The following is a 25,045-nucleotide window of genomic DNA, read 5'->3' as shown; positions in this document are numbered from 1 at the left end:
AAAATACTTAATGTATTGACAACCAGTACAACTGGTTTCATTATACTCAAATAAATACTCTGAATAAAACAATGCAAAGCAAAATTTAAGTTTAGATAAACAAACACAGTATTTCACATTAAATCAAACCTCATAAACACCTCAAAATAAACTTCTGACCTGTTCCACTTTTCAAAGTGTATAGCTATAGAAAATTTCATCACCAATCAGAACATTTTGTGCTTATCATATTATATTATGTTGTTGAACATGATTGGGTTGACCATTTCATACTTACGGTATTTAACACAAAATAGTTTTACAGATTTGGCCTTCAGAGACAGATCGCTGTGGGATCTAAAACAAAAGAACCAGCCTACAAAGGCATTTGTTCCCTATATCTAAGAAAATGCTCTCTTTCTTTGGTATTGTCTCATGTGGCCATAGCTGGTAATGAAATTGGCCACGCTGAGAGAAGCACTTGGTTGAGAAAACTTTCACTGGGAAAACTTTAAAACTTTACTTTGAAAAATCTCCTCATCCCAAATATGTCAATCAGCCAAGACATGTTTGGTGCTTGAAGACGGCTTCTTCAGTTTTGCACAACAAATAATGAAAGCTTATGTAATCACTGCATGGATGAAAGCATTGCGCGCATCTCTCTAATGTCTTTTATAAATGTATAAACCAGTTAGCATTGTGCAAACTGTATGACTAAGGCATCATACACTTGCCTCAAACTGCACAGAGTTAAGTAATCTTGAACAGACTTGTGTCTGTGGTGTCTGACACTGTATGCAAACTGCTACTTATAAGTGGGCAGAACTATGTCACATAGCTAAAAATGGATATCCTGAGGCCTGAATCTTGTCCATAGTTTTGTCCGTTTTCATAGAACAGTGTGTGATACAATGTCAAAGATTACTTAAGAACTCTACTCAGCTTGAAACCAGTGTGTAATGATTCAGAAATGCAGTTTGCATAATGCAAACAGGGAACACTATAAGGTACATATGGACCATCAGAATGTACAGTACTCATACTATCTTACGCATGTTTATATCATTAGAATAAAACCAAATGAACTTAAATACAAAGAAACAAGAATTTTGATTTCTTGTGAGCTAGTTTGAAAAACAAAGTTTGATTCCAGATTTCTCATGGACTCTTCAAGCCGTCGCTTGGATTAGTTACATCATCAGCACACTTGACGTCATAAAGTACTGACTGGCCAAACCAACTGGATGACAACTACAGATAATACTAGGTTGCCATGAGAAGAGGTTTGGAAATGGGTATTCTGACACACATAAAAACACTACTTATTGTCCCAATGTTTTTGTATTTATGGTAAGATTAGTGTTTTTCTGAGCAAAAAAAAAAAAAAATAGCTTTTTAAACATAATCTTCTCAGGTGCCTAAGACTTTTATACAGTCCTGTAGATATATAGAGAGATAATAATAAGCTAAATATATACAGGCTGTCCCAAACGCTAACCCCTACATTTCACCTTGTAAAAATAATACTTACATTTTTTTTTAAACAAGATTTAATTTTATAGTGAAGTTGAAAGATTTGCTGTCCCATGTTTTATCTGACTACGAAAACACAGAGTTGTACTTCCAAAAGTGGAGGTTTATTTTAGCCACACCCCTGCGATTTAGAGCTGGAAGTGTGACTACATCACTGTCCCTCATGACCACATGGTGACCAGAGAGATCTCACTGTTTTGAAGTGTGTCCTAAAGTCTAAAAATCAGTGTGTAACGTTAAGAATTGTCACTATTGAAACATATTTTTGTAATTAAGTCAACTATTTTGTATTTTAATGTAAAATATTATGATTGTATGTGTGTACAGCTGTTCAAAGCTGTGTTTGCTAGTCATGCACTGGCTAGCATTGTTGAGTTATATTTAAAATTAGCTAAAACCTTAACTACCAAAACAGTCATGCCCAAAACATTTGGTACAGGGGCATCCAAAAGAAAAGATTTTAATCTAAAGTCCAAGTCAATGAAAAGTCGGAATTGTGTTTTGAACCAATTCAGTGGAACGATCCAATGAAAAAACAGACCAAGTCATCCCATGAATAAGTTTTTTCTCTATATTGCAAAGATCTTCATCATAGTTTCTTGTATTACAGATCTTTGGCTTCCTTTTTCTAATGATATTTTGTGGTTCTTCGTGAAATGAAGCAGTAGATTTTGGAAAGGTGGTTCACTGACCTGTTGCCACATGACATTGTGGTCTGACATTACGTTTAACCATTTCATCACTGTCTGAACAAAATCTTGTATGTCCAAAATGTTAACTTTATAGGAGAACAGGGAAAATGCACTAAACTTTGAATGGGAGTAAATAGAACAAGATTTTTGTCAAGTAATTTTGGATGGCATGTCTATTGCTCCATTCATTATGACCTTTTGACAAAGTCTAAACAAAAGATAGCATTTTTAAATTTACATTACGTCTGTGCTATGGTGTGCTGAGGTAGTCAAACAGCCACCTACTCACCCTATCCACACATAAAAATATATGAGTGGGATGTGTAGAGTGCTTTCACCCACACAGTAGAGTAATCCCCTCACTGAATCCACAGATGCTAATCATTCCACCCACCTACCCACACTCAAACACATATAAACACACACACACACACACACACACACACACACACACACATACACTCAAACACACACACTTACCCACACTGAAACACATATAAACACACACACACACACACACACATACACACACACACACACACACACTCAAACAAATTCAAACATTTACTCAAGCACATATAAACACATACACACAAACACTCAAACGCACATAAACACACACACCTACCCACACTAAAATGCATATAAACACACACACACACACACACATACACACACACACACACACACACTCACACACACAAACATATACACACCTACCCACACTGAAACACATATAAACACACACAAACACTCAAACACATATGAACACACACACAAACACACGCAAATACAAACACACTCACATGCTGAACATAAACACACATTTGAAGATAAGCATGCTATATGTACACATTCACACACACAACCACTCGTAAAATCACCCGCTCCTCATCTGCAAAACAATTTTCCTCTTTCTCTCACCTTCTCTCTTTGCTCTCTCTCTCCTTGGGAATTCCCTTGAGTTGATCTGCATTGCTTGAAGGTGAATACTGCTTTGCATATAGTTAAAGCCCTGCTTGTTATTACACTATTTCAGTATTTTATGCAGTGTAGATGAAAGGGATAAGGTACAATGAATCTACTGACATTGAGAAAAATGTTCTTCCAGCTCAAAAGCTCAAGGTAAGGCTTCAGGCACAAATTCTCACCAAATTTAGCACAAGAATGGTTCATTACATTAGCCACGGGTAAATGCACAGGACTAAAAGTGGCACACCCCATATGATTTGTATCAGCACGTCTTAATTAAGGCTATCTATAGTCTCTTCTCTATGACAATTTAAGTGTTTGAAATGTCACCCTATTCAACCTGATCACTGTTACCACAGCCAGACTCGTGCCAGAGTAAGCCATTGAAGGATATTTCTTCAGCTCCTCATAGTCAGACTGAACAAATTTAGATCCAACTCAGCTGTAGTTCTATAATTCTCTGCTATAACTGAGCACAAGCCTGTGAGATGATATGCTAGTGTCAAAAGGACACTGCTCCAGGACTGCACTCAGTGAAGAGGCAGCTCGTTTTCACCATGTGCTGGAGGGAGACCCAGCCAAGGACTTTAACACGCTGTAAATCAACTCCTTCTACTAGACATACCTGACCTCTCATGAAACACTCAGTATGGAGGCTGGACACTGTCCACATGATGCACTGGAAAAACAAGGAATGCATTGAATTTACTTTATTAAAGTATGCACATCCAAGCCTCAACAGATGAATATAATATGAACATTTTTTAGTGTCTAGTGTGTCCAGCCTTTTCTGTAATCACAGCTTCCATTCTGTTTGGTAGGCTTACTTTTCAAAGAAATCTGCAGGGATATTTTTTCACACCTCCAAAGTTCAGTCTTAGAAGTTGGTTACATTTTATGCTTCTCATGATTCAAGTACTAAAATTTTAACTCATCAGTCCATAAAACCTTACTTCACATCTCAGATGTTGGTGATCTAGTACAAATTTTCTTCTTTTTTGTCCATTCCCTTTCCTCAGTAACAGCTTCTTGACAGCTACACACAGCAAAAGGGGAGCTAGATTTTCTCCTCTCTCTCAAAGATGAAAGCATTAAGTACTGTTTATCTGATGGAGACAGTTTTGGTGCTTTAGCAGGTCTTGCATGGTTGTCAGGAGTCTAATTTTCTCTGTATCTTTTAATAATTTTCTGATTAAAAGATATAGAGAATACAGGGGGGGTATTTCGTCCTCTTTCCCTACTTGTTTTCCTTTAACATTCCCCTTCCTTATGCAAGTGGATTATATTATATCCAATCTACTCAAAGGACATTTGACACACAAAATGACACACACATTTGAATCAAGTTTTTGCTTTTCAGTCTTTTGGTTCTGCAGGCTGTAGGATTATAACCAAAGAACTTAGCCTTTACTTCACAATCTCCCATACTTTGTAGGGGTTTTTGGTCTGTATGTGTTACAAGAAGCATTTAATAGTATGCAGTAAGACTACAGAGGCATTACCAATACTTAGTCATTACACCAAACAGAACATGAAAATGTTCAAACAGCTTTTTTCTCTTTGGAACCATTTTTAAATTAATGCAATAGAGAAATCTGAGCATCAAATATTTCACTTGATGACTTTCCATTCAAGGAAAAACAGGGTCAGTTACATCAGAGGGACTGTTCTTTGCTTTGAAACCTTATATCACCCTTCTGTACTTGGTGTAGATCACAGGCAAATTCATATGCCTGTTCTATTAGTGGCAGGAATTCATACATGTCACTGAGTAGGACTCTGTCCAGGCATGTTTCATAACTGCACGTTGTTATTTGAATGCCCTCTGACCTTGCTGTCCATTTCTGACACCAGAGGTATATGTCTTGGTGGTCATGGGTCGACTTCTCTGTGATGGAAATGAGGGTCAGCTTCAACCTACTATTATTAACAGAACAACATTTGCCTCTGCAGATCCAAACAACCACCAACTAGCTTTGAATGAAATACTTGGTTAATAAGATCATCGCTGCACAGAAATACTTACAGTGCAAACATGTGCAGAGCATGTTATGGAAATATTGTAAAAGATTTTGAAGACATGGAACAGGGGATACTAATGAGTTATATTCCCTGGATAATATTACACTAAAACATATGCCGAGGACAATAATTTATTAGAGTGCGTTAGATTTCCCAGACAATAATTTATGGCAGTAAATAATATACCCTGGACAATAACTTATTCCAGTAGGTTATATGCCCTAAGACAATAATTTATTTCAGTGAGTAATATTCCCCCAGGCAATAATTTATTTTTAGTGAGTAATATTCTTCCAGACAATAATTTATTTCAGTGAGTAATATTCCCCCAGGCAATAATTTATTTCAGTGAGTAATATTCTTCCAGACAATAATTTATTTCAGTGAGTAATATTCCCCCAGACAGTAATTTATTTCAGTGAGTAATATTCCCCCAGGCAATAATTTATTTCAGTGAGTAATATTCTTCCAGACAATAATTTATTTCAGTGAGTAATATTCCCCCAGACAATAATTTATTTCAGTGAGTAATATTCTTCCAGACAATAATTTATTTCAGTAATATTCTTCCAGACAATAATTTATTTCAGTGAGTAATATTCCCCCAGACAGTAATTTATTTCAGTGAGTAATATTCCCCCAGGCAATAATTTATTTCAGTGAGTAATATTCTTCCAGACAATAATTTATTTCAGTGAGTAATATTCCCCCAGACAATAATTTATTTCAGTGAGTAATATTCTTCCAGACAATAATTTATTTCAGTGAGTAATATTCCCCCAGGCAATAATTTATTTCAGTGAGTAATATTCTTCCAGACAATAATTTATTTCAGTGAGTAATATTCCCCCAGACAATAATTTATTTCAGTGAGTAATATTCCCCCAGGCAATAATTTATTTCACTGAGTAATATTCCCCCAGACAATAATTTATTTCAGTGAGTAATATTCTTCCAGACAATAATTTATTTCAGTGAGTAATATTCCCCCAGGCAATAATTTATTTCAGTGAGTAATATTCTTCCAGACAATAATTTATTTCAGTGAGTAATATTCCCCCAGACAATAATTTATTTAAGTAATATTCTTCCAGACAATAATTTATTTCAGTGAGTAATATTCCCCCAGGCAATAATTTATTTCAGTGAGTAATATTCTTCCAGACAATAATTTATTTCAGTGAGTAATATTCCCCCAGGCAATAATTTATTTAAGTGAGTAATATTCTTCCAGACAATAATTTATTTCAGTGAGTAATATTCCCCCAGGCAATAATTTATTTCAGTGAATAATATTCTTCCAGACAATAATTTATTTCAGTGAGTAATATTCCCCCAGACAATAATTTATTTAAGTAATATTCTTCCAGACAATAATTTATTTCAGTGAGTAATATTCCCCCAGGCAATAATTTATTTCAGTGAGTAATATTCTTCCAGACAATAATTTATTTCAGTGAGTAATATTCCCCCAGGCAATAATTTATTTCAGTGAGTAATATTCTTCCAGACAATAATTTATTTCAGTGAGTAATATTCCCCCAGGCAATAATTTATTTAAGTGAGTAATATTCTTCCAGACAATAATTTATTTCAGTGAGTAATATTCCCCCAGGCAATAATTTATTTCAGTGAATAATATTCCCCCAGGCAATAATTTATTTCAGTGAGTAATATTCTTCCAGACAATAATTTATTTAAGTGAGTAATATTCCCCCAGGCAATAATTTATTTCAGTGAGTAATATTCCCCCAGGCAATAATTTATTTCAGTGAGTAATATTCTTCCAGACAATAATTTATTCCAGTAAGTAATATTCCCCCAGACAATAATTTATTTCACTGAGTAATATTCTTCCAGACAATCGTTTATTTCAGTGAGTAATATTCCCCCAGGCAATAATTTATTTCAGTGAGTAATATTCCCCCAGACAATAATTTATTCCAGTGAGTAATATTCCCCCAGGCAATAATTTATTTCAGTGAGTAATATTCTTCCAGACAATAATTTATTTCAGTGAGTAATATTCCCCCAGGCAATAATTTATTTCAGTGAGTAATATTCTTCAGAAAATAATTAATTCTAATGAGTTATATCTCCCTGTAAAACTTAATTATTTCAGTGAGTAATTTTCCTCCAGACAATAACTTATTCCAGTGATTTATATTTCATGGACAATAATTTATTCCAGTGAGCTTTATGTTTTTCTGGGCCATAATTTATCACAGTCAGTAATATTCCCCTGGACAATAATTTATTCCAGTGAGTTATATTCCCACAGACAATAATTTATTCCAGTGAGTTATATTCCCACAGACAATAATTTATTCCAGTGAGTTTTTTTTTTTTCCTGGCCCATAATTTATTCCAGTGAGTAATATTCCCCTAAACAATAATTTATTCCAGTGAGTTATATTTTTCAGGAAATAATTAATTGCAGTGCGTTATATCCCCCAGAAATGAATTTATTCCATTAATTTATATTCCCTGGATAATCATTTATTTCAAAGAATTATTATATTTTCCTAATAGAATTTCCAAATGTATTTTTGACATCTGTTGCAATTTACTGTAATGATTAACCAAATCTCAAATTCATTATAGTTTGCTGACAGAACACAGCTATTACTTATCTGATGACATTGGCCACGACCTTTCCTAGTACAGTGTTTGACAATGGCATTTGTTTGGCTTGTCTTGTTCACTGACATAATTTATTGGTACCCATTAGATGAGAGTGACTATGTCGCCCCTCAAGTTGAGGTCTTAGTTTTCCAGGCCTAGATCTCACCTGCCTGGATAGATCTGACATGTGATGTGTCAGGAAAAAAAGAATGTTCCAGCTATGCTTGATATCCCTATTCATCCATAGCACACTACAATAACCTCCTGGTCATTTGTGACCACCCACACATACATACTCCCACCACCAGCCCCATTTATCCCTCAGAAAAGATATCACAGAAAATCCACCACCTTGCTACCCACTCCCTTTTGCTTACTAACCCAGTCTATCCTCCAGCATTGCCCAACAACAGAGAGTGGCCCCCCCTCACCTACCATCCACCCACCCACGGTCTGTTTTTGGCTCTCTCTCTCTCACGCTCTCTGCCTGTTTCCTTCCCTTTCCTTCTTCTGCTGTGTATCCATGGCTCAGAAGAGATTCTTTTCCATCTCTCTCTTGTAGAGTCAGAATGGAGGAGGCTGACCTACTGCGGGAGAGACTGCAGGCCATCACGGTGAGTATGATACTGGAGCTAATAGTGGTGTTATAATTGTACACTGATAAGCAGTGCACTCGCTTTGTATTTATAGGGCTGGTTTTGTGGACATGGCTTATATAGTCTTAATTTAACCTCTTAATCTGCAGGTTTATCGTTCAGCTATAATCTTTAGTCTTACTATGTAAAAGGATATCGCTCTCTTTTAGCAACTATAAATTGTTTGACTACTATTGTGAAATTAATATGTAAGTTATGTAGTAATGAATGTGGACCCTCATATGGACAGTTAATGAGACAAACTGCAGTGTCTGTGGTGTTTCACCATTACAAATACCATTTAATTTAGGCTCAGACATAATCTAGGTCTGGAAAACTGGTCCAGTGTTATGATGACTTTGAAACATGTTTAATCTTTAAGAATAAATAAACCCGCTGTATATATCATTTTTAATCTATTATACATTTTGAAAATTGCCTGTATTGGTAAACAGGGAGCACCTCTTGCTGTCTGCTAACACATATTGGGTTTTAACATGCATTCACCAATTTCAACTGACCACTCAGAAGTCCATCACACCTACGTCACACAGGTGGCCACTGATAGCAAAACTGGGGGAAGGAGAGAGGAGGGAATTTTTCAGTCAAAATGTACACGCCCACGGCCAGGTTAGCCTCAGTGTGCTAACTGGCTAGCCATGCAAACTTTGCAATCCAAAATATTTTTTGAGACATTTGAACATCACACACATAATACATGTGAACAATTGTTTTATCTGGCTATAAATGTTGGCGTAGGACTGTGGCGTGCTACCTTTCTTTTTGGTGCTGCTAGCTGTGTAGGCTTTAGCATGCTAACTAGCAAGCTAGCAGGGTAAAGTGATGAAGTTGTATCAGCAGTCATGTATAACAGATACAGTAGTTTGAACCTAAAGTTCGGCAAATCGAGTGTTATGGTTTTGAAATGTAAAACATTTAGAAGTACTGCTATGACTAAACAGTACTGCTATGACTAAAACTGTTGTAAACATTCTGCAGTTGAAGTCGACACCCCACTGAGGGATCATGTAACACACTTCACTTGAGCAAAAGTAAAGGAATAGCCCATAGGATTCCCCTGAGGACGCTGAGTGGATGAAGGCTTGTTAAAACCAACACTGAAACAGGTAGCTGCTTTGATCTCTCAGTTAACTACATCAAGGAATCAAGGTTGTAGTCCATTATAAAGACGGACAATAGTTCTAATTTATTAATGATCAATAGTTAAAGATGAATTTCTCACTTCCTCATTTACTCCACCAAAGAACTGCAAAGAATTTGATTCCCCCATCATCAATACAACTAATTAGTTTTCTGTTGTTCCTCATTGTTTTACTGGCTGTTTATAGTTCTTTTAGGTTCATCATATTTCTCCTTATAGGACCCTGTTCCAGCCAGTTGCTGTCTGGTCCTCAATTTAAAACACTTACAGCTGGAAGGATGTTTAGGTCACACTTCAAAGTCTTGTAGTATATTTTAGTCTGACCTTTTGTCCAATTGCTTTTGAACACTGTTTACATGGAAGAGACAGGTGTGTTTCTCAGTGTGCGACTCACTATTAATTAGTATGTCTCCAGTGACTGAGAACATGCAATAAGAGGATGCAAATTGGATTTACACCACTGTTCTCAAGTTCTAGGAGAACATTCTATTTTCAGCTTTCACTGGAGAGGAAAATGAAGAGTTTGCTCCATGGTTTCTTTCATTCTCCTGAAATTGTGTTTTTGAGTGAACCTTCTTACAGATGTTCCAGTACAGAGAAGTAAAATGTACATGCAAATCTATATTTTTCAGGTGATATTTTGCACAGTGGCACAGTCTTTACAGATCCAATATAGTCATCTCCTTTTACATTTAAAAGGCTAAGAGTAGTATCTCAGAATCTTTCTCAATACAACAAGTTCTCCATGTTTTGCACATACTAGTATTTCTTTGAGGCAAATACTGAGGCAATATATTCAGGACTGATATCAGCTTCATTCACCTCTTAAATGGCCAGGAGCTGCCAGTGGGTCCAGGCTTCCATTACTCACTCTTATATCTTATTTATGAAGAAAATTGAAAAGTGGTTGAGATATAAACAAAGTAATCCAGAGTGGTTTGACGTGAAATGCTAAACCTTTGATAGAAAAGCATCTGGTTTCTATCATGACCACTGTGAACAATTCTGACATTTCTATAGAATTAAACATTTCACATTAAACCACTCAGCATGACTTTTTGTCATAATGACTGATTATGCAGAAATGTTTAAAACATTGGTGGAATTTCTGCTTCCATTTAAGGACAACTTAGTCAGTTTGCATCACTTTTTCATGTAGTTACTGAATAAAAAGCCTCAGGATGTAATAATCCTTAGAATTCAAGGGGTTAAACTGAGTAGACTACACATCCATGTAAAGAAGTAAGTACACCCTATAAAATGTTTCTCTTTTTTGACTATTGAGGACACATCAGTATTTGATCTTCAGTTAATAATACCACATTATGTTCTATTACATAATGTTTATGTATAGATAAACATTATGTAATACAACAAAAAACAATGGACATTTCATTTTGCAATCATTTTAAAAAAATCAACTGAGATGTCATTTTTGTCTGTTGAAAAATAAGTACACTCCTGGTTTTGGTAACTCTTCTCTTTCTAACAGTAGATGCTTGCACTTCGACATCAACAGAGGCAAGAGCTACATGTGGATCATGTGATGAAATTTTGGGGTGCTTCTTTTAGCATCTTATGGTCTGCTCTTGGGTTAAATTTACTAGGGCAGCCTGGCCTGGACAAGTTAGCAGTGGTTTTAAATCTTCTCCACTTGTAGATGATCTTCTGGACAGTGGAATGATTCATTTCCAATCATGTGGATGTCTTCTTAAACCCCTTCTGGAAACCACAGACATCTACAACTTTCTTTCTGAAGGTCTCGAAGAGTTCTTTTAATCTAGTCATAATGAAACCACACACTCCAATTACGAAGAGCAAACCAGACCAGATATCTAGAGGCTTAAATAAGACAAGTTTAGGCCTCCAAAATATTCTCGCACGGTGTTCTAGCTATTAGCACCTGATTGGGTACACCTGATTTCAGTTTGACACATCTAAAGTAGTGATATATGTAGGGGTGTGCAGACTTTTTCCACATAAAAGAAACTACATCACTGTTGATTTCAATAATATAAAGGATGACAAAGATGTTAATTGTAGGTGTCACTTGTTAAATTGTATCACCTTTTTGTAATTATTTTCAGGAACTGGATGTGTGCTTTTAACAATTCAGTGTGTTTAAACAGGAAAAGAGAAGAATACAAGAGGACATTGCAAAGAAAAGGAGAGAAATTGAAGAAGTCAAATTAAAACTTCAGTATCTGAAGGTACGTTTGTCTTACACGTTCTTGTACACTCTTTGAAAAAGGTGCCACAAAGGTTTCTCTGAATGATGCCAAAGAAGCACCACTTTTGGTTTGCTAAAGAACCATGTTTAAAAAAGAGATTTGTGAGTTTGAATAACTTTTTTTAAAGAATTAAAGAAGCTTCACATCATATAAAGGTTCTGCACCAATTTAAGTGTTCTACCTGGGTTTGTCACACTTACACATCTCATGTACAAACACTGTTCTCTTAAGAACCATGCAGTGAAAGATTCTTTAGGGAATGAAAAGTGGTTCTTCTATGGCATCACGCAAAAAAAAAATCCCTTCATGGCATATTTATTTTGAAGAGCGTACAACATATTTGAGGTACATTTTGAGTATTGAGATAAGAAAGAGCTTCTGGAAACTGATCTACACTCTCTGCTGTCTGAATAGAAAAAGGCTCTGCGGGAACAATGGCTCATGGATGGTTTAAGTGGCCAGAATGATGAGGAAGAACAAGCCATGAGAGTACAAGCTCAGGAGGAACAACAACAGGCTGAGCTCCTACAGAGCGATATTGACAGGTACTCTAGAAAAGTGGATCGATGTCTCTGTTTTTGTTTCACTGCTTACGCTATTTCAGCCATTTCAGCATGTGTGGACTTCACAGCATGTAACCTACAAGCTTACCACTCTCACTCAGAGCCGTGAGAGGAAGGCGATTGGTAGGATTACTCCTGTTTAACCCTTGTGATGAGCTTTAAGTGTCAAACAGTGGTTACCCAGCCAGGCTGGACGGTATTACATAATGTGTCTACTTACTCTACTTACGCTTACCTCTGTCTGGACAAACAAATCAGTTACGCAGAATGGCTTACAACTGACGGACGACTAACACTAATAAAGAACAGATTAATCAAGTAAATTGTGTTTAACTTTAACCACGCTTCCATGAAGAGTAGATCTATCACTGCAAAATGTTTGAACGGGTGTGAGAGTTGAGGTCACGGCATTAACGACTTCACTGCATTTAGCCAGTTAAGAACGTCATTACAGATAATTTGAAGGTATCTAGGCGCTTAAGAGTTCAAGTCACCACAGCACAGTCAGACAGCTTGATATCTTGGTTCTGCCTGCACTGATAGAGAGTAAACTGAAAGGACCTTAGCCTTGTGAACACAGTGCAGTGAATTGTAAGAGTTTTGATTGCTGCAGTTTAAGTGGAGCGGATGAAACACAAAAAGCAATCTGAAGAAAATCTCCCCCGTCACCAGGAGAACGCTAGCCATCAACTTTCCCAGATGCTCCTGATACTAAGGATCAAAGTCATGCCCTCAATCACAACACAGAAAAACAAGCTGTTAAGTTGTCTGTGATCAATCCAGTGGATGGCTTATTTTTGTGGAATAGCAAATCATCTCAGTGCTAGCAAAGCAATTTTTATCACAGAAATGAAGAAATTGTCATATTAGTTCATGTTATTCCACTTGTTACAGAGGAGATGGCAATACAGATTTAGAAATCAAGGCATGAATACCTAAATCCTAACATTAATTTACACATAAACTTGGAGAACAACAAAATCATCACAAAGCTAGACTACGTGCAGTTATCTGAGAAGATTACATGCTGTTGCTTGAATCCAAGTTTCATGCCAGAAATTGATGTAAGAACATCTATTATGACACATATCAGATAATGAGCACTATTCTCCAAGTGTGTCCTATGATGTTTTGTCATACCTCGATCGACTACATGTGTGTTTAAACGTGATGGTTTCCCTTCAGTTTCCCAGATAGGTTGACTAATGTGTGACAGAAGAGAGTTAGACATTTCAAAATGCAGCAGCTACAATATGAACATGCAACAGAAAACAAGACCATATTCCTGCAGTTTTGCATCATTCTGCTGGCGGCCTGTTTCCTTTAGAATTGACTGACATTTTATTACTTCTTCTGCCTTCTTTATTTTAATTGTCATAATTTCTCTTTACGTTTTTCAAGCTTCTGGAAAACATAAAGAAAGGATTAAATGAAAAAAATACCAGATATTCAATGTAGTCTCAGACCTTCGGTAATTTGACTTAGGCTAATTAGGCTAATTTGAAAATGCCTGTTGCCGTTTATATTGTGTGCAAACTACATGATGAATAGACCAAAAGAAATCGTAATAAAAGTAAAGTAATTTTGTTCCTTCTGCTGTAAAGTTAGTGGAGGTGTAATATTTTGTTCTGACAGCAGTATACATATGTTGTGTGTGTGTGTGTGTGTGTATGTGTGTGTGTTACATGAGAAGGACAAAACCTTCTTAATTTTTAAAGGAAGTGTAGCAATTATTTGATTCAAGTAATTTTGGACCATTTCCACTTGTTTAATAATCATCACAATTTGACACAAAGTAAAGGCAGCTGTCAAAAATGAAAACCAAACAAATTGTTCCAGTAGTTATTGTATTCCTTACTTTTACTGGCACTTCATTCTTGCATTACTGTAGTTGTTGTATTTTTTTTCTTATATTGTAACTGCATTTGAATTACTTTGCTTATTTTTGTATTTTATTTATTGTCTATTTTTTGTTTCTTTACCCTTTTGTTTTTAATAATGCATTGCAAAGTACTTTAAGCTCAATTTTAAGTGCTATGTAAACAAAGTTTATAATAATTATTATTATTATTATTATTATTATTATTATTATCTTAATAACAATATGGATTTTCTGGGTGATCTTTGTTCATACAATTAAAAAAAGAATGTAAATGAGAAATAATTCAAGTGTAGGGTGATATCTTTGTAATAATTCCTATGATTTTTACTCCACAATGCATGTTCATACAAATCCTCTGTGTGATCAGGCTTGAGTGGGTGTTTGAAAAGCTGTTGGATGTGATCTCCAGGGTGTGCTGTCACTTCATTGTGTTTTTTTGTATCTGTTCTGCAGAATAGAGAGTGAGATCAGCGCTCTTGAGACACAGGAGATGAATATTTCAGAGAATGAAGAGCTCATTCTGAAGCGGCTAAAGGAAGTGGAGAAGACTGCAGAGGACATTATAAAGGTATTGCTGGGTTAATCATTTGGCTGTGTGTGGGCACATTAACTCTTGCAGTTTTCTGGACTAATCTACTCCAACAGCTGATGGGTCATCGGAGTTATGAGTCATGGACATGGCATGTAAACATGGAAGAGAGTGGAATGGTTCTGTTTTGACATCATGATGCAACTGCTTGCAGTCTTTTGGTTGTTAGAACTGACAGAAGACAGTAAGCTCGATGTGGTGTGGAACAGACACTTTGCTGTGTATCTTCGCATCATTTCATGTTTTGATATCGACCCACTGTATTTCTACACAGGAAGTCAATGGCGATGTCCAACCAGGTAAACAATCTTTTTCTGAGTGTTTTGCATAAAACATTGTCAACTTCCATACCTTTTTCATAACAACATCGGATTCATACAGTATCTGTTACAGAGCCAATTCAGTACATCTACTCTGCAATACCTGATATTCCTAAGTCATATACCCCAACCCTTCTGAGAAGAATTAACACTCCGGTACAGGAGCCGGATACCGAACAAGAGAAAAAGGGTATGATTCAGTACTATGCATACTGTAAATCAAACAAACTTTAATATGATTATATGCTCAAAATAAAAATAAAGGTTCCTAAATGCTTCTTCACATATATGATTCTTGTAAAGACCTGCATTTGGTATAATATAGAACTTTAAACAAAGACACAGTGTTATTAATGTGAAGTACTAAAAGCTTTTTGAATGCTAATAGTGCCCCCTTGTGGAGAATTTTCAACCTGCTTAATGTGACTTAGAAAGTGAGTGTGAGTGAATGAATGAGTGAGTAAGTTACAAGCCAGGTCTATGAGGTGCTTTGCTCCTTTACACTCACACAGCTCTTTTACAAAAATATTTCTTTAAAGAACATTCATAAAAAAGTTTTAAGGAGTTTTTGGCTATATATGTACTGTAGTGTAAAAACTATGTAAAAAGAAGTAAAACTAAAGAAACGCTGCCTGGCTGATGCTTGCTCCTCCTCTTTATTCTTCAGCAATGTATGCTATGGAGATCAGTGTGGAAAAAGACCTGCGCACAGGAAAGAGTCAGATTCTCTCCTCTGCCACACTCACCACACAGGAGTTCCAGCAGAAAGGCATCAAAGTCTATGATGATGGCAGAAAAAGTGTTTTTGCTGTACAGTCTGCTGGAAAGGTGTCTGATGATAGTTTAGATGCACTGAGTCCTCTGGAGGTGGAGGAGCTTCTAAGGAAAGCAACAGAGAAGAAGGCTTCAAGCGATGTGGAGTACCATGAGCCTGTGTTTTCCAGTCCATACAGCAGGCCCTGTACTCCTAGAAAAGGGGAACGAGGTGTGATAAGCCCAGCTCACAATGGTTTCCACAAGGTTAGCAAGACCCCCAGCCCATTACAATTTGACAACATCAGGAAACAAGATGCTCAAGGTCAAGCAGATGGCAAGTTCTCACCCTTTCACATTCCAGATCCCAGGCAATATCTTCACAATAACCACAGTTCTATAAATAGACAGGAAGCTAATCTCACCAAAGGATGTGGTGGTGAGCACTTAAACAAACAAGAGCTCATCCAGGAACCTGAGGAAGAGCAAAATTTCACTCCAGAGTCCAATTCAGAGTTAGAATTTGAGAGAACCTCTCCTATTTACTCAAAGGCGGACTTCAACATAGTGAACTCCATCCCGTCTGAGCTGGACTGCAGTGAGCCTATCACTATGATTTTTATGGGTTATCAGAATGCAGAGTCAGATGAGGAAGGTGAGAAGATGCAGGCTGAACTGGTGGTTATTGGCAGTGATGGAGAAGAACACGATAAGGAACCATCACTGTCGTATCATCCCCATGGCTACCACAGCAAGATCTTCCAGCCCAGGAGTGATAATGTCCACCGCTCAGAGGTCAGGCCTAGCATATTCAGTCCAGGAGGACACATAAGGACACATATGGAGCAGATGACCCAAGTGCCTCAGGTATCATCAGAAGAACAAAAAGGCGACATGACATCTAATAGCATGCTCATCCTCTTCTCTTCTAACCTATTTAAAATGGATTTTCACTTTTCGTTTCTAAATTTCTTCATAATTAAATGGTTAAGATGTAAACAAACTCATTATGAGAGGTTTGATGGGAAATGTGCCATTCTAGAGAAATTTATGGGTCAGAATTGTTCACAGCAGTTGTGATAGGAACCAGATGGCAGGAGATTTTAATGTCTGACATAATGCTTTTACACAAACTGGTTCTAAATACACTGCCTGATTCCTAAGACACTGATTCAGAAAGGTTTTGAGATGAGAATTTGGCCTAATTTTTTAATCTATTTATAGCAGATAGATACATGCAAGGTGTTTTAAGGCAAATTAGTCCTCAAAGAAAACTTATTTTTTGTACTTTGCCATATTTCACCATTCTCTTTAATAATACATATAAAAACAGAAGACACATGCAGATTCACTGGTCATTTTAGATAATAAATGGCAAATTGGCTATATTTGCACCAGACATGACAACTCTTGGTTCCTATCACCACCACTGTAAAACATCTGAGCAGGTAAGTTCTCTATAGCACTCTGTTTCACATCAAACTACTCTAAATGACTTTGTTTACATGTAAATGATTGAATTATGCAACTGAATTGCCCCTTTAATGTCATCTGTGCATTTAAGAGCCTAAATTTACTGCTGCATGCTAAACGGACAGTGCTCACAACACCCAGTTTGTCTGATTGTCATAGAGGCAGAGTTCTGGATGCTGTGGCTATCTGTATGTAGAATGTAGAATGAAACCAGATTTAACTCCGCATGGCAGGAGGTTTCACTGGATTCTCTAATCAGATTAAGACCTGCTATAAGTCTTAAAGCCTCTATAAGGAACTACCAAAGCAGTATCAGTAAGTTAGATTGCTTCAGGCAAAAGTCAAAAGCCAAATATGTTCAGTAAGAGAAAGCACAGCTCAGCAATATATTTCTGAGTCTAAATATAGGTTGAATGAATTATGCCCAGTCTTGAGCCCTGTCTAAACCTGTCCAACTGATTGAGGAATCTGCTTTGTGAAAAAAAACCTCAGAGATTAGACCCCAGTTTAAAGAGAGATGGTGTATGTTTCAGCAAGTCTACTAACACTGACCCGATCATATTTAAAACCCTGGTGCCTTCTGATAGGAGCTTTAGCCCCACTCGGTGGTCAAAATAATTATATCAGCTTTGTGTGAATTTGTCTTACGCATGTCAGAGAGCCTTAAATGCCCCATGCCATCACACGCAGTAAGAAAATAAAAAAACAGTTTGTATCTTATTTTTGTGTAAATAAACGCACCTTTCTTACTTGTTAATATAACTATCATTGTTGTCTGTTCCTATTTTACTAATAAATACCTGTTCTGAAGAATTAACCCTGGCGTCCTTATCATTTACCTCCTCATAACCTTAACAACCAAAAGGTTTGACTAAACTAACAAGAACTTTTCATCTAATAAATGTTTTTAAAATCTATTACCTAATTGAGAGACATCATCACAGCAGTTTCATTGGTTTTGGACAAACTGATCCATCATGTCTATTTTTATTTCAGGGTCCAAAGCACTTCAGCTACTATCCTGAGTCACAGCCTTTTGTGACTTTTCTCTCCCATAGACATGCTGTGTGCCAGTCAGCGTGTGAAGACAAGTCTGTTTCCTGTGCTGAAGAATAATAGACAGCATCGCGCTGGCCTTTGCTGTCCATCAGCCGTAATTGAACAGTTTGTCCTTGGTCGCTTTTAAGGCACAGTGGCTGTTCGAGAGGCATTTCATAACATCTGCTTGAGAGGCAGTTATATAATCTTAGCCTTGTATTACGTAAGAAAACGACTGCAGAAATGTACAAGGCCTCACATATGTATTGTTTTCACCCGACCCCATAATTTCACTTTAAGAGAGCGTACGCCGTGTGCTGAATAAAGACCCCATCAAGCAGCACCACAAACAAGTGATGACTCTGTACATTATGTCTAGGGTATACTGAACTGCTCTTCCTTGTGTCCACAGTCTGGAGAACCAAAGTGCCTCGGCTAGGAAAACATGTGCAGCTTCCACACAGCAAGACCCCAAGCTCACATATTTGATGAAGCCGAGATGAGAAAGAACGGATCTATGAATCGTGTTTCCTCTACACTAGAACTTGATGAAATGAAATATTAATGTGAAAACTTTTAATGGAAATTCAGAAGTAAAAGAAAAAGGGAGAACAGATGGTTTTGTGATGCCAAAAACTGGTGTAGAATGTACATTATACTTTTTAGGAGTATGTGAAATGCAACTTTTTAATGTTTTTGTAATCTGAAGTGCCTTATGGGGTTGTGCTGAAAAAAACTCCTGATTGTTGCTTATAAGAATGATGATTATAACAAAAAAATTCCCTGGAGTGTAAGATTTCTTTGTGAAAGTACTATAATTCATGCACATGTTTGAGGAAAAAAAAATCATCACAGTGACAATTATTTTCTATGTTTAGACTGCTGTATCTGAGCTTTATATGCATCTACTAAATGATTAATGCTGAATATAACATCAGTGAAAGCATGCTAAGAGGGTAGTGTTTGTCTTTAGTATTGGTAATATATACCAGTACATTTTTAAAAAAACAATTCACATGCTTATGTTTTCATATCCTAATGAGCAAAGTATCTGCTTTTTGGTATATAATAGGTACTCCTACTATAAACCCCAAAGACATTTACTTTGCGCTAACATTCAGAAGAAATAAATACATAAACAAATCCATAAAGCCTTAAATTTTATTCATATACTGAATTCCTGCCTGTAATTCCTGATATGTGTACTGCAGATGCAAATTGACTCATTCCTACTGATATAAAATTGTGACTTTTTTTTACTATTTGATAAACAAATTCACAAATGTTCATGAGAGGAAAGTTCTATTATGATGGCACAAAGCTGGAATAGGATAAATTCACACTGTGTGTGTCCAGACCAGTAATCTGAAAAACTTACAAGAAGTTTAAACTATGATGTTTTGTAAACATCATGTGTTGTACTGTAGACCAATAGTAGGATCATTACAGTCATTATTGAGAACTGGAAGCCTGGAATGGCCCAAAATATTCCTTGAACGGTGGATGATAAATGAAGAAGAAAATGATTTTCAACCCATCTCTAAAGACAGTTGGTCTTACTTTGGCAAAAACGTTATTTTAGCTGCATTACTTACTTGTGACATCTAAAATCTTATGGCAAATTTGCACTGATTCATAAATTAACACAATTCTATTTATGTAATCACAATATCCTATTTCATCAAAGCCACAAATCTGATTATAACTACTTTGTCTGTGGTTATACGGTACCTTGTAATATACAGAGCTAATAGTTATCTCCCATTTAACCACACATACAAACATCCATTCCACCAAACATTCACACATCCATGCATTTGTAAGTAAAAAAGTGTTTGCAAAATATTTGTGTAAGGTCTAGAGTACAAAAGCAGTGTGTCAAGTAACAGAGCAAGCTTATATATAATAATTGTTTATGAGTGTAATGGCATGAGAAAAGAAACTTTTCCAGAGTCGGGTTGCCTCATCCCTCATTAGGCTGAAGCACCTGCCTGAGGGGAGAACCTGAAATAGGCAGCAGGCATTCACTGACATCCTTTCTAAATCCACAGTACTGTGCAAAAGTTCCAGTAGAAGCAACCATTAGGTACAAACTGTTCATTTTCCAGCTTCGGGAAAAAAAGCAGAAAACATTTATTTAACAGAAAATTACACAGAAGCCTCAGGAATTAAAGATCATTTTTTCAGTATCAAGTGTTTAGTTTATTAGAGCGTTCATTCTTTTCAGGAGACTTGCTTTCAGTTTTTCAAAGAAATCTGTAGGGATTTTTTTTCCACACCTCCAACAGTTTAGTCTTAGAAGTTGGTTGCATTTTCTGCTCCTTGTGATCCAAGTAATCCCACACACGTTCTGTAACGTTAAGTTCTGGACTCTGGGGTGGTCAGTACATTGTTCTGAGAACACCAGCAACTTCTTTGTTTAATTTACAAAATTTTCCTTTTCTCAGTAACAGCTTCTTGACAGTTACATATCCTTTCAGACTCATAGTGTTGAGTTGTCTTCTCACAGTGGAAGGATGGACAGAAACACCTGTGGATTTTTTCATATCTGCAACAAGAGTGGAGCTTGATTTTCTCCACTCTCTCAAAGATATAAGCTTTAAGCCCTGTTCATCTGATTGTGGCAGTTTTGGTGGTCTAGCAGGTCTTGTATGGTTGTTAGAAGTCTCAATTTCTCTACATCTTTAAATAGTTCTTTAAACTCCAGTTTTGGAAACTCTTGCTTTTTCACTTATTTTCAACTGACTTTCCTCTTTCTTATGCATGTGGATTATTTTATATCTAATCTCCTTATAAATATCTCCTGAAAAATGAATAATGGACTTAATGGCTGTTTTGACTGGAAATTGACGAAATGAGGGGTGGTCTCTGACATTGCACAGTACTGAAAATTTCATGATCTGGAATACTACATATCTCATTTTACTTCACTATACACTTAAAAAAGATGGTTCTTCAAGGGTTCTTTAGTAAAGAGAATGGTTCTATGTAGAACCATGACCACTCAAAAAACCAAGTGCATGATTAAAGGGTTCTTTGCATTGTGAAATGGTCCTTCAGATTGATGGAGAACCTTTATGAAAAGGGTTTTATATAGCACCAAAAAGGGTTCTGCTTTTTAAAAACACTTTTTAAAAAGGTTCTATATAGAACCATCTACAGCACATTCTGAAGAACGCTTTCATGATGCAAAGCAGGGTTTTTGAGTGTTCATGGTTTTATCTAGATCCATTTTCTCTACTAAAGAACCCTTGAAGAACCATAATTTTTAAGAGTGTAGTCCTCAATTATCTTTTTCATTAAAAATGTAAACTAATATTAGTTAGTAGAGTTGTGGACTTTTTTACTTGCTAAAGAACTGCATTAGCTGTGTTTCATGAAGGACAAGTCCTACCTGTATCTGTATAACTGTTCCTGGCCATTAGTTCCTACATTCAGAGATACATTTTTGGAGGGGTACTATACATTTACCACTTTCTTAGAGAGGACCGTGACACCAATACCAATTCCTTGCTCAGAAATTTGACAGAAGTTAAAATAGCACAGAAAGACTGTAATCACATATCTGATGACTTGATTGATGATGCCAGATCGGAAGTACATATCTGCAGTCAGCACTGACAGCTTTTAAAGACATCCTGTGAGAGTATTTGTGTGTGTATGTATGTGTGTGAGTGTCGAGGCAGACTGCTCAGCTATTGGCTGCTTCTCGCACATTCAGTGAGAGTTGCAGTCTCTGTGGCTTCGGGGAAGAGCACCGGCACAGCACTCTGCACTCTGCTGCTGCCACAGCACAAGGTAGGACAAACACGGCCACACTTACAGGCAACTTCTGAATCAGCTGCTTTACTTTGCAACTACAGGTAACTGATAAAGTGACCAGTGCATTTTGTTGTGACCGGTACATTTTGTTCCTGTGCATGGTGTTGAGCTTTCCAGTGCTGCTGATACTGACTGCTGGTATTGCATCCACTGTTGGGAGATTAATGGTTATCGTGGGGTGTCAAACCACAAAGCACTTAAGAGATTTGCTTTTAAACTCACAATGTTGTTGGTAGTGAGATGATGTTTGATTAAGCTTGTAGTTACCATGATTGTGCATGTCATTTTTGCTGTGGTGTTACATTGAGAAGTGAACTCTAACTGAAGTTTTATGTGTTTAAATGTGGGCTTTTTACATTTTTCATTTCATACATATTAGTCAGAGGCAAGAACATAAATAACTGAAACACATTCGGACAAAGGAGCTCTAATAAAAGTTTGTTGAACTGAATTCTGAATGGGTTATTTCATCCTCTTACATCATATACATAAGATTTAAGAAAAGGAGGTTCAGTTAAGGTCACTTACCTTGTCGTGGTTTTTCCTCTGTACCTTTGAACTGTTAAATTCAGATTGTTTCAATGTATATTCAGGTTGTTACTGATTGTTTTGCATCCAACAGCATAATGACCTTCCTTAATAGTGCACAAGTGAAGTTGAATGTTGTGGAGAAAATTCAATTAATTCTTGTTATCGCTGTTAATTTCTTGTTTCTTGTCCCAAATATGTGTGAAAATGGCAAACAACAGATCTGATATGCTGACAGAAGCCTAGCCGCATATCCCATCCTCAGCATGTGTGTGCAGAGGCTTTCTAGTCCGGGGGGGAGAGCAGTCAGAGTGGATGAGCACTCACTGCTACTGATTACTGATGAAGAGCTCTGCTCCTTCATTAAATTGGCAGACAGGGGTGCACTAGAGCACCAACCCTCAAAGCCTCACAGGAATGAGAAATGTTTTCCACTCAGAGCGCTGAACGTTGGCCACCTCTGTAACAGCTGAAAGTATCATTTTCACTGGCAACCAGGTAGAAGCAGGTCTGTCGTTTTCTAAGCATGATTCTTAATGATAATCAAAAGCGTTTAGATTCAGTGTCATAAATGTCATGAGTGCTTCTTAAATGCAGAGCAATGTGAGGATACATGCTGAGTGCACTGCCTCCTCACAGCTATTCCTGCTTGCTTGCTCTCTTGAGAAACTTGCGAGCACTCCTGCCGTGTGATGACTTTTGTCACAGGGGAGGCTAATCAAGCTGTCTCTTAAGGCTCAATGCTTTTGAGAACCATAGCTGCTGGCCGGAGGTCTGAATGGCCAGCCCACGCATTGCCAAGCCTCTTTTCACTTCAACCCTCCTTATGATTCATAGGTTACTGTTGCCTTTGTGAAAAACACATCTTGAAATTAAAAAGCAAGTTACCTTCGATACTCCGCACATGCACGCTCTCTGTTGCCAAGAGGGACGCAGGTGTACTTTGAAGGTGCAATGTGATCAGCTGGTTAAAGGGATGAGGTGACTATGTCTTAAGCCTGCTAAAAGACAGAAGCTCATATGGAGTCTTACAGAAAGTGCCATCCCTAAAAAAAACGTGGATTTCTGGGGACAACAGCACTGGGCTGAGCTAACTTTGCATTTTAGGAATAACAACCATATTGACTGTCACCTATTGATGACAGGGTAAAAGTGCACAAGTGAACATGAGGACCACAGCAAACCAAAAGTGTACAAGTCGATACATGTTGCACAATCAGTTATTCACTGTATAAAAGCTTTTTTATGGACGTCTGCAATGGGACCACTGCTTGAGGCAATACTTACAATAGGCATCATCGACAGTGGCCTGATCACAATGGCATAACTGTCAATTTGGTTCACATCAGTCCACCACTAATCCATACCTTCATGTACAGTTCTCCCAAACTGCAGACACAGAGGCTCAGAGTGCATGTAGATGTTGTTAAAGGGAGAGTAACTTACTCAGGGACAGGACAGAAATGATCTCCTTCTGGCTGTTCTGGCTGAAGTTCATGGTAGGTACATCCTGCTCAGTAATACCTCGGTTTCTCTCTGTCTGTCCTCAATGCTAATCAGCTGTCACTGAATTATTTATTGGATACCGATTTTTATGACACAAACGCTGAGACTAGTAGGCTGCGAGCATGGACGTTTGCTCACCAGCTGAGCTGTTATACCTACTGGGCTGTTGCCATGGCACTCAACACTTTTCCGGTCTGTTGTTTTCATCATGCATGCCTTTTGTCTGCCTTGATTAGGGGAAAATTTACTGAAGTTGATGTGGAGAGCAATTTGATCTTTTTCCTTTTGTTACATCAGTTTTTTGGCTTTTTGGGTCTTTTTGATGTGCTCTGGTGTTCAGAGGTTTCACGTTTGTGAACCAAAGATCAGCAATAACAGATTAAGCATTGATTATTGAATTATGATGAGGGGTCATGCAACAGCTTGCAAATATGTTCTGAGATATTTATTCGTCTGTTTATATTTCACAGTGTTTTTATATTGAACAAATTAATCACCATTTTAGGTTCTGTAATGATGACGCACTAAAACACTGCTAAAGAAAGTGGGGATCAGGGTGTATTCAGCAGTAGATCCGTGTTCTGTATCCACTGGCTGTTTGAATGGCTTGTGTGAAAGACTTTTAGGATTAGAGTGAACATTACTTTGACACTTGGCAGCAGGCACAGATGAGCTCAGTGTTAGTTTGGTCAAGCAATAATCACACTATGTTTCCTTTAT

At 37.1% G+C, this 25,045-nt stretch overlaps 1 protein-coding gene across 2 annotated transcripts in view; it reads left to right on the top strand.

Moving 5' to 3' along the window:
* palmdb (palmdelphin b) overlaps positions 1 to 25,045 on the top strand; it is a 36,049-nt gene that overhangs the window by 5,830 nt on the left and 5,174 nt on the right. Inside the window, exons 2-5 of one of the 2 annotated variants that reach the window (XM_036585569.1) lie at positions 8,386 to 8,437; positions 11,750 to 11,830; positions 12,266 to 12,396; positions 14,750 to 14,864. In XM_036585569.1, coding sequence (XP_036441462.1) covers positions 8,393 to 8,437; positions 11,750 to 11,830; positions 12,266 to 12,396; positions 14,750 to 14,864 — 372 coding nt within the window. In that variant the 5' untranslated portion in view covers positions 8,386 to 8,392. Of the gene's footprint in view, positions 1 to 8,385; positions 8,438 to 11,749; positions 11,831 to 12,265; positions 12,397 to 14,749; positions 14,865 to 22,013; positions 22,268 to 25,045 lie in introns of those variants that run through there. The other variant, XM_036585577.1, reaches the window with a different exon arrangement.

This window comes from Colossoma macropomum, unplaced genomic scaffold (genome assembly GCF_904425465.1).
Source record: "Colossoma macropomum unplaced genomic scaffold, Colossoma_macropomum, whole genome shotgun sequence".
In the NCBI taxonomy this organism is placed as follows: domain Eukaryota; kingdom Metazoa; phylum Chordata; class Actinopteri; order Characiformes; family Serrasalmidae; genus Colossoma; species Colossoma macropomum.
Note: the sequence above shows the minus strand (reverse complement) of the source record. Positions and strands in the feature narration are given on the sequence as shown.